A 12,204-nucleotide genomic window follows, 5' to 3' on the forward strand; every position below is an offset into this window, starting at 1 on the left:
GTCTGCACAGCATCACAATCCACACAACAAAGATCATTTGTTTTTTTTTCCTCTGGCAAATCGCTCAATTTTATTTACCCCTTTCTTCCTTTATCTAGGAAATTTTATTGGCACATAATAATCGCAGTAGCTTTCATTGTGGCATGTTCATACATGCATACGGTATACTTCGATCATAGTCATCCGCTATCTACTCCCTCCAAACCAATGGTCCCTCTTTTGCCTCCATGTCACCTTTGACCATGGTTTGTCCTAAACTCCTATAATTAGTAACATCTTTATGATAGATAATATGCGCTTTATCTTTAAAAGGAAGAAACTGCTGTTGGTGCTAAGAAACAGATGCCGATTCGCTGGCAGTGTTTGGGATTTATCACTTTCCTGCCCTGTTGCAACTTAAGCAAAACCAACAGCTCGGAAGGCCGGGCAACTTCCTGAGCGCTGCATTCACAGAAATGCAACTGTTCATTGACAGACCCACCAACTTCAGCGTCGCCCGCGACACAGGGATAGGGACGCGCAAGCGCCCTGGGGGCTGCAGTCGCCCCTCCGCGACCAGTGCCAACCGTCTAACGCTGGCTCGCCCCGCCAGAGCTTGCAAACACACCCGTCTGGGCATGCGCGCTCCGCGCTGCCCACTACGCCCGCCCTTCGCTTCTTGAGTGACACTGTCTCAGAAAACTCAGGCGCCACACTGCGCCTGCGGGAAAGGAGGAGGCGGAGGGCGGGGCGCGGTTGTGGGCGGAGCAGGAGGCCGGGAAGGAGCCGCGCGAGCGCAGTGGCTCAGCGGGCAGGAAGCGGAGCGCGCGGGGGCGGGGCGGGCGCGCGGGGGCGGGGCTCGGGCCGCCGCGCATTGTGCAGCGGCTGGCCGGCGCGGCAGGCCCTGGACCCGTGTGGTTCCCGGGCATGGTGAGCAAGGGGCTGCTGCGCCTGATCTCTTCAGTCAACCGCAGGAGGATGAAGCTGCTGCTGGGCATCGCGCTGCTCGCCTACGCCGCCTGTGAGTGCGCGCGCGGTGGGCGGGAGCCCATTCATTCCCGCGCGGCGGGGAGCGGGCGCTGCGGCCGGGCGGCGGGCTGTGCAGGGCCGGGAGCCGGGTCCCGGCTTCCACGAGGCTGCACTTGTGCAGTGGAGCCGGTGGTTGCTTTGCTTGCAGCCCGCCCCCGCGTAGGCCCGGCGTCGGACCCGGTGACCGGTGGAGGGGCCTTTGCCCCGGACGCGGTGGTCACGTTCCCCGAACCGTAGGCACTGCGGACCCGACCGACCTCGTTGTCCCCGGCAGCTCTTACTGGCCTGAGCGGCTACGGTGTCCATGGCGTCCGGGGAGCCCGCTCGGTCCGGGTTAGCGATCCTGGAGAGTGCCGCTCGGGGACACCCTTCGAGAAGGTGCTGGTTAAGTAGGATATAAATACTGTAGCCATTGGCAGGGACCCCGCTCTGACTGTTTGCTCCGCAGGAAAATTACTCAGCATTTAACTCTGGGGGGAGCCGAGTGTTGCCATCCCCCGTGAATGTCCTGTGTTGCCATGCTCCGGTATCCAGGCTCCCCGCCCCCCATTCCGCGCCAGGTACTCCTCAGGCGTGGCGGGACTAGGGCCAAGCCCAGGAAGGAGGCACAACATAGGGGACCGGGCGGGGAGGATGTCATTTGCGTCCTTACAACCTGGCTATCTGGAGAGAGGGTAAAGCCACTGCGCAGGCAGGTGAGGGACCCTCAGCTTCTCAGAGGAGGCAAAGTCCTATTTTATTTTGTTGTTGTCTTTGAGCTTTGCAGTGGGGATATAATAGCTGCTATTAATACTTTACCAAATACCAAAATTGGGCTAAAAATAGCTCCCAGAGTGAGCTGCTTCTAAATCCTGGCCACGCTGGCAGACATACTCAGATGAGACCTGCTAAATGATTGAGTTTCCAAGGCTCTGATTCCCAGGTGAGTAGGTACTTCGGAAAGTGAGTTTAGCTGATGGGTTGTAGGCGCTGGTAAGATGCAGCCTGCCTGCTACAGCTCAGCTGATCCAGGAGGAGGAGCCAGGACGCTCTGGAAAGGCTTCTGGTTGCTAGGAGAAGTTTTAGGTCTGGATTGCTTGCTAGAAATGATTGGTTTCTGCAGAAAAGGAAGAACTAGCCTCAAGTGTGATCTGTGTTAAGAGCCCACATTCAAGAAACAAGACCCCTTACAACCGTGTAATTATTACTGTGATAATAATAGTAATGCCTAAGTTAGCTGAGTGCTTAACTGTATGTGTAGGTAGGATTCCTATACGGCCGCACTTGATTACTTCACATACCTGAAGATGTGAGTAATATGATTATTATTACCATTTTATGGGTGAGAAAATTAAGAGCACGAGAGATTAGCACCTTTATTATCCTGAGCCCAGATTCATTCTGGCCTCAGAAAGGCCGTGAGCTGGGGCAAGAACTCAGGTCCCTGGACGGCAGTTTCAATGTTGATTTACTTACCGAGGGCTTCTAAGGTGAGGCATCAGTGTTTAGAATTAGGAAGTGGGGGGATTTTTGGAGTCATGGCAAGCGTTTTCGCCAGTGGTTCATTCCACCAGCGCATTTCACTCAGTTTTCAACATTGTCAGTTGTTGAATGTGGCAGCCAGGCACAGCACGAGTGCAGAAACATCAGTCTTTCGCTTTGGTGGTACAGAACCTAGACCCAGTAGTTCGGCACAGGGTTCTCACACTTCAGTGCATCAGAGTCACCCAGTGGCTTTTTAAAAACACTTTGTTTTATATTCAGCAGGTCGGGGGGATATGGCCTGAAAACTTTCCGTTTCTAATATAGCTTCTCCTAAGATGCTTTTGTTGTGGTTTAGAGATTTTTTTTTTTTTGGTTTGTTTCATCCTGTAGTCCAGGGTGGCCTTAGATTCTCAGTAATGCAGAAGTCCTTCTGAGGGAGATGCTGCTTTGCAAAAACCATTTGCCAGGAAAGAGAAGGGCACGGATCCAGTACTCCTGCAAATAAGGTTAAGCTCGCAAACTGATGTGACAGGGGGGAATGTTCAGTGTTTACGGCAGGGACTCCCAAGTTGGAGCAGTCAAGGATGTTGGTTTCCCTAAGAAACCAGGATGTGAGCTGAGAATGAAGGATATGGAGGAGTTAACAGGAGGGTATGCTTTGCAGAAAAAGCAGCGCTTGCAGAGGTCCTGTGGCACTGAAGGGCAAACAGTGGTCTAGTAATGCAAGGGAGAGCAGTGTTCTGGGAGTGTGGAATCCCAGCACAGTGATGAAGCTACCCAGACAGGCAGGCAAGGACTAGATTTGGCAGGCCAGGAGGTCTTGGCTCAGCTCAGAGAATGGGTACTCAGTGTAGCTATGAGGATTTAAAGGCTAGGTTGGAGACAGTATTAATAATGAGAAGTAATGGTAAGTCTGAGTTGCTTTGCCACGAAAACGTTACAGGGCTTCTGATTGGTCATATCAGAGGATGCTGGACGTGTAGTCTGTGTGGCAGCACCTGTGATGTCTTTTTAAATAGAATACTGCTTGTTTGTTCTTTGGCAATTTCACACATGGAAGCAATGTATCCTGATCATACACCCCCCCTCTCCCCTAGATACCCCCAACCCCGTAATGTCTTCTTTTTTGTTGTTAGTAACTCACTACGTCCAGTCAGTGCTGCCTGTTGGAACGGTGACCCATCCTGGTGACTTGATCTTGCGTGGGTAGCCATAGCTGCAGTGAGTCCGTGGCTGCGGTGGCTGTGTCGTCCTAAAGACAGCATTTCACAGCACTCCTTCCCATCTTCCAGCTCTTTGGTTTGTTCTTTCCTCCTGTTTTCTAAGATGTTCCCTGAGTGTTGGGGGAGGGGCGATAGAGATGCCTTGTTTAGGACTTAGCACAAGATAAACATTAATGTCAGCACTTTGACCAGATCTTTTTATTAACTCGCAGAGAGAAGCTTCTCTGGCCAAGGCTGAGGGCAACACTGATCTGTGGGCCTGAGCATACATATTTAGAAGCAGTTGGACAACATGTCCTTTAGCAGGCCCTGGAGCCGGTGACCTGAGCCGAGGGCTTTTTTTTTTTTTTTTTTTTTAAATTTTTATTTTGCAATACAATTCAGTTCTACATATCAGCCACAGATTCCCTTGTTCTCCCCCCTCCCGCCCCCCTCACCTTCCCCCCAGCCCGCCCCCCATTCTAATCTCCTCCAGGGCAAAGCCTTCCCCACAGACTGAGATCAACCTGGTGGACTCAGTCCAGGTAGGTCCAGTCCCCTCCTCCCAGGCCGAGCCAAGGGACCCTGCATAGGCCCCAGGTTTCAAACAGCCGACTCATGCAATGAGCACAGGACCCGGTGCCACTGCCTGGATGCCTCCCAAACAGATCAGGCCAATCAACTGTCTCACCCACTCAGAGGGCCTGATCCAGTTGGTGACCCCTCAGCCATTGGTTCATATTTCATGTGTTTCCGTTTGTTTGGCTATTTGTCTCTGTGCTTTTTCCGACCTTGGTCTCAACAATTCTCGCTCATATAAACCCTCCTCATTCTCGCTAATTGGACTCCCAGAGATCCACCTGGGGCCTAGTCATGGATCTCTGCATCCAGATCCCTCAGTAGTTGGATGAGGTTTCTAGCACGACAATTAAGGTGTTTGGCCATCCCATCACCAGAGTAGGTCAGTTCGGACTGTCTCTCGACCATTGCCAGCAGTCTGTTGTGGGGGTATCTTTGTGGATTTCTGTGGGCCTCTCTAGCACTTTGTTTCTTCCTATTCTCATGTGGTCTTCATTGACCATGGTCTCCTATTCCTTGTTCTCCCTCTGTGTTGTTGATCCAGCTGGGATCTCCCACTCACCCAAGCTCTCTTTCCCTCGACCCTCGCCCTTCACTACCCCCACTCATGTCCAGGCTGTTCATGTAGATCTCATTCCATTTCTCTGTCATTGGGCGATCCCTGTGTCTTTCTTGGGGTCCTGTTTTCCAGGTAGCCTGCCTGGTGATGTGAGTAGCAGTCCAGTCATCCTTGTTCCACATCTAGTATCCTGTTATGAGTGAGTACATACCATGTTTGTCTTTCTGAGTCTGGGATACCTCACTCAGGATGATTTTTTTCTAGATCCATCCATTTGTCTGCAAACCTCATGATGTCATTGTTTTTCTCTGCTGAGTAGTATTCCATTGTGTATATGTACCACATTTTGTTTATCCATTCTTCAGTTGAAGGGCATCTAGGTTGTTTCCATGTTCTGGCTATTACAAACAATGCTGATATGAACATAGCTGAACAAGTGCTCTTGTGGTGTGGTTGAGCATTCCTTGGGTATATGCCCAAGAGTGGTATAGCTGGATCTTGGAGGAGATGGATTCCCAATTTTCTAAGAAATCGCCATATTGATTTCCAAAGTGGTTGTACAAGCTTGCATTCCCACCAGCAGTGGAGGAGAGTTCCCCTAGCTCCACATCCTCTCCAGCATACCAGCTTTATAGCACTAGGTCTGAATTCACTCTTGTGTGTCAGGCTTCAGACCAATCCCAAGCGATTGGTTGCCCTCTATCACTTTTGTGACGTCATTGCAACACTGGGCTCATCTTGCCAGGAAGGTTGCTGTTATAGCCTGAGAGTTGCCTGCAAGGATACCATCAATGATTTCTCCCCCTCCACACACACACACACACACACACACACACATACACCCCTGTGTAACACTTTTTGCCACAATGCAAGCTAGGCAGCAGGGAGGATGTTTTCATACTGGTTCCAGCTTGATGTCTCTACGTCCTGCAGCCACAGTGTGTTGTCTTCAGCAGTGAAAGAAGCTTTATCGTCTAGTTCTGGTAATGCCCGTGATTGCTAATCTCTGTTTCTTTTATTAATAATCCCGCCTTCCTGTTACAATAGAACATCACTGTCACCTCTGTGTGATGATATACAAATACTCCTAATTGTGGCACCTTCCCCTTCAGTCCGCTCTCTGGAAGTGTTCTTTCTGTTCTGCCAGCAGAGCACACATTTTCTGAGCCCTTGTCTTTCTCCCAGCCTTGGCGCCTGCTGGGGCCCACTGCTGTCCTTGCTGCTGTCACGTACCTTCTGTGTCAGGGCAGCAGGCATGTGTTACCCGAGGCTAACTCAATGTTGCACTCGAGTTCTTTTTCATGCAGATAGATGTTTCTGTCTGCGTGAAGTTCCCCAGCCTTTGCATCAGTCCATGTGGTGCTTAAGGCAGTGCCCACTGAGAGAGCCCAAGGGAATGAGTTGAAATTCACCACAACCTTCCATGTAGCTGGCAGAGGTTCAAAATGCTCACCAATAGCGCTGTTGGTTTTCAACTTGGGTAGAACTGAAGAAGAGCCGATGAGTCTTTGCAAGGTCTGCGGTCAGCAGTCTCCTCTGCCACCATTCCCCCAGCACTTAGCACCAGGCACCCCACTTCTGGCTCATGGTTTTGATGGTTTGGGTCTGAGTCTTACGTTTCTTGATTTTTCAGATGGAGCTGTAGCTTGTGACTTCGTTCTTTGGAAAGTGATCAGGTGTTCGCTTTCTTTCCCCCTCCCCCATGCTCTTGCTGACCCCATCCCCATGTCCACACGGTATTATATTTGAGATCATTTGGTGTTTACATGCGTGACTAAATGCTGCTGGATGGGAGCCATGCCCTGTGTTTTTGTTCTTGGCTGTCTCCCCTGCCCCCTTTTAAATGTGTTTTCTCTCTCTGTATTGTGACTGATGCAATGCGATTTTTTTTTTCTTTTTTTGCCAGTTGTCTTTGTCTAGGCTGCTTGTGTATCAGAGCATCCTTGTATTGGCGCCTTCCAGAGATGTGGCTGGGGATAGGCTGGCAGCCTCAGTACTCCCATCTGCCTGGCTCTGCCCACAGTCGGGCACTTTGACACTGTGCACGGTGCCCTTTCTGTGTTCGTATTTAGGGACTGAATGAAGGTAGAATTTCGGAAAAGCATCTTTTCAGGGTTTGGCAGCATTTTCCATTCCTTCCCAACTTCTAGTGTTGTTTGAGAAGCATGAAGCCAGTTCTCATGTTTCCGGAAAATGTCAGGTTCTGCACTGTGCCCCGGGTAGCCACTGTTTCCGGGCTACTCTCTCTTCTCTGGTAGCACTTTCTCTTTGCTTGGTGGCCTTGAATAATGGTGTTCACAGCCTGCCCAGGACAGAACAGGCGTACTGATCCCTCACCTTTGGGCTAGAGTTCTGATGTGAAAACAAGCTAATTTGTTGCTGTTCATTTCTCTTCCTTTGGCAATTAGCCATGGTTAAGACTTTCTCTCCGTCTTGATTTTGAGACTGGTGTCTCACTGAACCTGGAGCTCACCAATATGGCTCAGCTGGCTGGCCAACCAGCCCACGGATCCTCCAGTCTCTCTCTCCCTGGTGTTGGGATTTTACAGACCTGCACTGCTCTGCAAGCTCTTTTACATGGGGCTAGGGGTCCAAACTCAGGCCTTCATGCTTCTGTGTGGCAATACCCATTGAGCCATGGCCTCAGTCTTATTTTATTTTTTAAATTTAGAATCCAGTAAAGATATATGTGTTGCGTTTCATTTGGTTGCCATGTCTCATAAATTTCTTAAATGAGTAGCCTTATTCACACACACACACACACACACACACACACACACACACACACACACGTTTCTCATGATATTTACCATTTTGAAATTTAAAGCCCACATCAGTTGTCTCACACGACACTCTCATTTTTGGATTTATCTGGTTGCTTCATTGTTATTAAATTTGGGTGTACATTTTAGTACAGACTTGGGATATAGTTCCGAGGCATTGTGGTTGTCGAGTACCAAAAGCGATTTTCATACTTAGTGCTTGCTAAGTGATATCACATTAGGAGACAAGTCGTGTTAAGTTGGCTCTTCTGCTGGTGATGCCGAACCTGATGGACTGGAAGGGCTAGCTGTCGTATTGCTTCACTTACAAGTGCATGTCCAAAGCATCGCTTTAGAGTGATTCTTGAGGCTGTGAGTATCTGGTTCTCCTGCCTGGTGCTGTATTTATATTGGGGAAGGGGGTTTGCAGGTGGTGCTTTTTCTAATTTAGTTAATCCATCTGCACAGACTTTCCATCCTTCCCTTGTCTCATTCTCTGTATTAGTTTCCGGGGCGGGGGTGTGTGTGTGTGTGTGTGTGTGTGTGTGACTGCTGTTGCCCAAGTTAGTTGGCTTTAGAACAAGAGAAGTGTCTTCTGACGTCAGAGTTGTCAAGCCTGAGCTTCCTCCTCAGGCTCTCAGGGCTCCAGGTGCCCCTCCCTGGCTTGTGTCTGTATAACTCCAGTCTCTGCCTCTGTGGTCACATGGCTTCCTCATCCTCCAGCTGTAGAATCTTCATGGTGTTTTTTCAGAGGGCATTTGTCACTGGTTCTAGGACACACCTAGATAATCCCGAATGATTGTTTTGTCTTGAGATGCGTAATCGCATCTGTAATAAGTTTATTCAAGTTCTCACAGTCAGACCAAGATACATTTTGTGAGCTCTTTCTTTCAGTAGTCTTTATTATGGTCTTCTAAAAAAAAAAAAAAAAAAAAACGGCACTGTGTACTCATGCACTGTCTTTGAACATTTGTGACTTCTCCATGCTCCAGCCTCATCTTGTTCTTCTGTACCCTGAACCCGGGATGACCCATCCCTGCTCCTCGCAGCGGAGCCCTAACGCTGTGCATCACTGATGGGTGTCATTGCCCTCAGTCTACCACTGTGCATAGCTGGGAAATGCAGCTATTTTTTCTGTGAGTTTTTGGTAATACTTCCAATATAAATTTCAGTGTGGCTGGCTTCTTCCCTCCCTCCCTCCCTCCCCTATTTCACAGTGCCATTTCCAATGTGTTTACTTATTTGTTCTGTCTACAGGTAAAATACTTCACATAAATTTTCAGTTTTATAGTGTTGCTAAAAACGTTCAAATTCAGTAGAAACCAGAGTTCAGATTTTTGAATTTGGGTCTTTTTCCAGGCTAGCAATATGCAGTATAGCCCTTGAGGGTTGTTGGGCAGTGGCTAAGAAAAGCAGAGCCCTGTAGCACCCACAGTCTGGGTCCTGAGGGGAAGCTGCTCATGGTAGATAAGGTGCTGTGCTGCTCAGCCAGCATGCACAGGCGTTTTCAGTTTGTGATGAGTGTTTACAGTGTGTAAGCCATGTACACGGTATAGAACAAGACCATCAGAACTGTCTCTTTCTGCTGCCTCACGGTGTAGTTCCCATCATTAGCTTGGTCATCTGTCCTCTGTTGGATTTTGATAATATAGGCACACGTGTGTGTATGCATGCATGTCATCTTGTTAAGAAGCGTGAGGATTTGTGGATGCCATCCCTTTTTATTGATGTGTAGTAATCCTGTGAGCAGCGCTCTATTGTTCTGGACCAGTATCCTATGGAGAGGGGACGTGGTTTCTTAATACTCGTGCAATGGATAGACTTCTGTACAGGCTTCCACCAGCTTCATGAGAAGTGCCCCCCCCCCCAAGAATGTATTTGCAAATGTTTATTTTTTACACATGTGTGAAAAGGGAAGTTGGGGTTCCCTTTTGTGGATTCTTAGATTCATTGACAAGACTACTTAAAAACAGACCGCAAAGAAGCTCGAGGACCATCTTATCAGAGAGAGGAAAACAACAGAGCAGGCAAGCTGTAAATCCCCAGGGCTGCTGGGAAGAGGTAGAGAGGTAGGCTCAGCAGCAGAGGGCCGTGGAAAGAAAGAAGGTTAGAGTTTATTAGTTAGATTGCGGGAAGCAGTGAAGCAGCTTGGGAGAGCGAGGGGGCAGGGGTGGGTTCTTTAGAGACAGTGAGAATGCCCAGAGTGTCCGGGTTGGCAGGCTTAGGGTTTGGGCCAGCATCTAAAAATCAGAGACGGGAAGACAAGTTGCACTTAATGTAGAACTCAGACAAGCTGGCTGGATTGGAGGGCACAGCAGTGAGGCTGGGTGAGCATCTACATGGAGGGACGTGCTCTGGGATGTTATGTGTACATATATCTCATTAAAGGGTTAGTTATTGTCAGCTTTCATGAAGGAAGGCATGTCAGGTGATCGACGGGCCCATTTGAATGAACTCTTGAGAAAGAAAGCAGCAATGTTTTTGTGATGGATAATTTGGGGGCAGTTTGGAAGGCCATGTCTCTACAAAGAGTCAGAGGTAGGGTTCAGACTTCCTTCTGTTGGCTCCTGTTGGCCTTCAGGAATGCTATGCCCATGCTGGTCTAGCCACCTTTGGGGGTTTGAATGAGAGTGGCCCCCATAGGCTCATATATTTGAATGCTCGATCTCTAGATGGTGGAACTGTTCTGAGAAGGATTAGGAGGTGTGGCCATGTTGCAGAGGGTGTTTCACTGATGGTAGGCTTTGAGGTTTCCAAAGCCCCAGCCATTCCCAGTCTCTTGTTCTCTCTCTCCAACTTGGGGATCAGGTGTAAGCTCTTAGCAGCTACTGCCTCAGTGCCGTGTCTGCCTGTCTGCCGCAGTGCTCCCCAACATGATGATCATGGATTCACCCTTTGAAACCGTAAGCTCCCCATTAAATTACTCCTTTCATAAGTTGCCTTGGTCATGGTATCTCTTCATAGCAGTAGATCGGTAATTAAGTCACCACTTAACACTATGCCTGTAGTTTTAATCTGTCCTTCTCCACCGCTCTTTTGGAGTGGCTGTACATCTTTCAGATGTTTGAAAGCTGTTGGTATGCCTTTTCCTAGTGAGTTTTTAGTCTACTTTCTTCTCATTTGTTGGGAGTAGGTATTGGGGTGCTAGCCACCCTTTATGTTGTAAATGACAGTGTCTCAAGCCTGGTGTGATAGAATACAAGGATGTATTTGTTTTTGCTCTGGGATCTTGGCACAGTTGTCCAAAACCCTTGGAATCTACTGAGTGATGGGAATGTCTTCTGCCCCTTCTTAAAATACTCCAGTTTGTGCAAATTGGGTTAGCCAGGGCCCCAAGTACCCCAAAACAAGCTGGTCACAAGGAAGACTGCCATTGAGCTGGAAGCGTCAGCCCCACTCACTGCACTTGGGGGTGCTGGCCACAGACCTTGGTACAGTTAGTTTGAGTTTCCTCATTGGGTCAGTGAAGCTCTCTGAAGTGCATTGGAGAGGGCGTGGCTACTACCCCAGTTCTGACCTTGGCGTATGCTGATGCTTTGTTCGACTGTTTCCGGTTACATCCTTTCTAAACAAACAGGCAAACTAGCAATTATAAGCAGAGTGCCCTGGAGTTGAGTTCTGTAGCTACTCTAGCAGGGGAGGGGCGGGGGGGGGGGGCACAGGGACTCCTGCTGTGCAGCTGGTCAGATGGAGCCACAGATGGTCTCTCAGCTGGGAACAGCTCCACGGCCTAACTTCTCCTGTAAGGTCTTGGTGGCAGAATGAATGCATTTGTTGGGAACTCACATTGGCATTTAGAGAGTGGGTGAGTGGGCTCCTGGTGTGGGGAAAGTCCACACGTTTGGTGTCAGAAGCAGGGCTTTGGATCCGTGATCTCCATTGTCAACGGTTCCCTGATTCTCGTGTCGTTCTTTAGAACTTGGTCAAGATAGAGTGCCAAGCGCCTGAAGAAACAGGCCATCAGAATCGGAAGGAACAGGGCATTCTCAGTGCAAGGGCAGCGTTCAGCTGATAGACACCATTTGGGTGTTGGAGTTGAAGGGGAAGGGGAACCTGAGCCAAACCGGCAGGAGGCAGGGCACGGGAGCCTGAGTGCTGAAGCCAGCAAAGCAGAACATGGAAGAGAGTGAGTGGGCTTGGAGCAGAACCTCACTTTAGATTCTCTGCCCTGGACGTTGCCTCTCTGTGTCTCGTGGGTGCTGCATGTTGGTGTTAGACCTGCTGGTGGGTATTAGCCCTGGCATATACTCTCCATGCCAGCGCTGTGGACTGACCAGGGCCTGGAATTCAAATGTTGAGAAAGTGGAGCCCTGGGAAGTGATTGGGTCATGGTGTTTGGAGGTCTCATGAATATTAATGCCCTGGAGGGCTGGTTTGTGAGTCTGCCATGTAACCACTTGTTAGGAACGTGTCATCATGTCATCGTGTCATCTACAAACCTGTGAGCTCTCATAAGACAGGAGCCTGTTTGTTCTCACAGCTCTTAGCTTCAGAACTGGGTGAAGCACAGTTAGGCTGCTTATAAGTCATGGAGTCTGGAACTTGGTCACAGCTGTCTGAGTTGACTTACACAAACCCAGGAATGTTGGCTGTGGAGTCTCGTGGCTCTCATGGAGAAGCATCTAGCTGA

The 12,204-nt window shown here is 49.3% G+C and overlaps 1 protein-coding gene across 3 annotated transcripts in view; it reads left to right on the plus strand.

The window, feature by feature from the left end:
* Positions 1-833: 833 nt before the first annotated feature.
* The window catches only part of Uxs1 (UDP-glucuronate decarboxylase 1), a 78,305-nt gene continuing 66,934 nt past the window's right edge, over positions 834-12,204 (plus strand). For 2 of the 3 annotated variants that reach the window (XM_059281573.1, XM_059281574.1), the window contains exon 1: positions 834-1,000. In XM_059281573.1, the coding sequence (XP_059137556.1) occupies positions 907-1,000 (94 nt within the window). In that variant the 5' untranslated portion in view covers positions 834-906. Of the gene's footprint in view, positions 1,001-1,287; positions 1,387-12,204 lie in introns of those variants that run through there. The other variant, XM_059281575.1, reaches the window with a different exon arrangement.

This window comes from Peromyscus eremicus, chromosome 16_21 (genome assembly GCF_949786415.1).
Source record: "Peromyscus eremicus chromosome 16_21, PerEre_H2_v1, whole genome shotgun sequence".
Taxonomy (NCBI): domain Eukaryota; kingdom Metazoa; phylum Chordata; class Mammalia; order Rodentia; family Cricetidae; genus Peromyscus; species Peromyscus eremicus.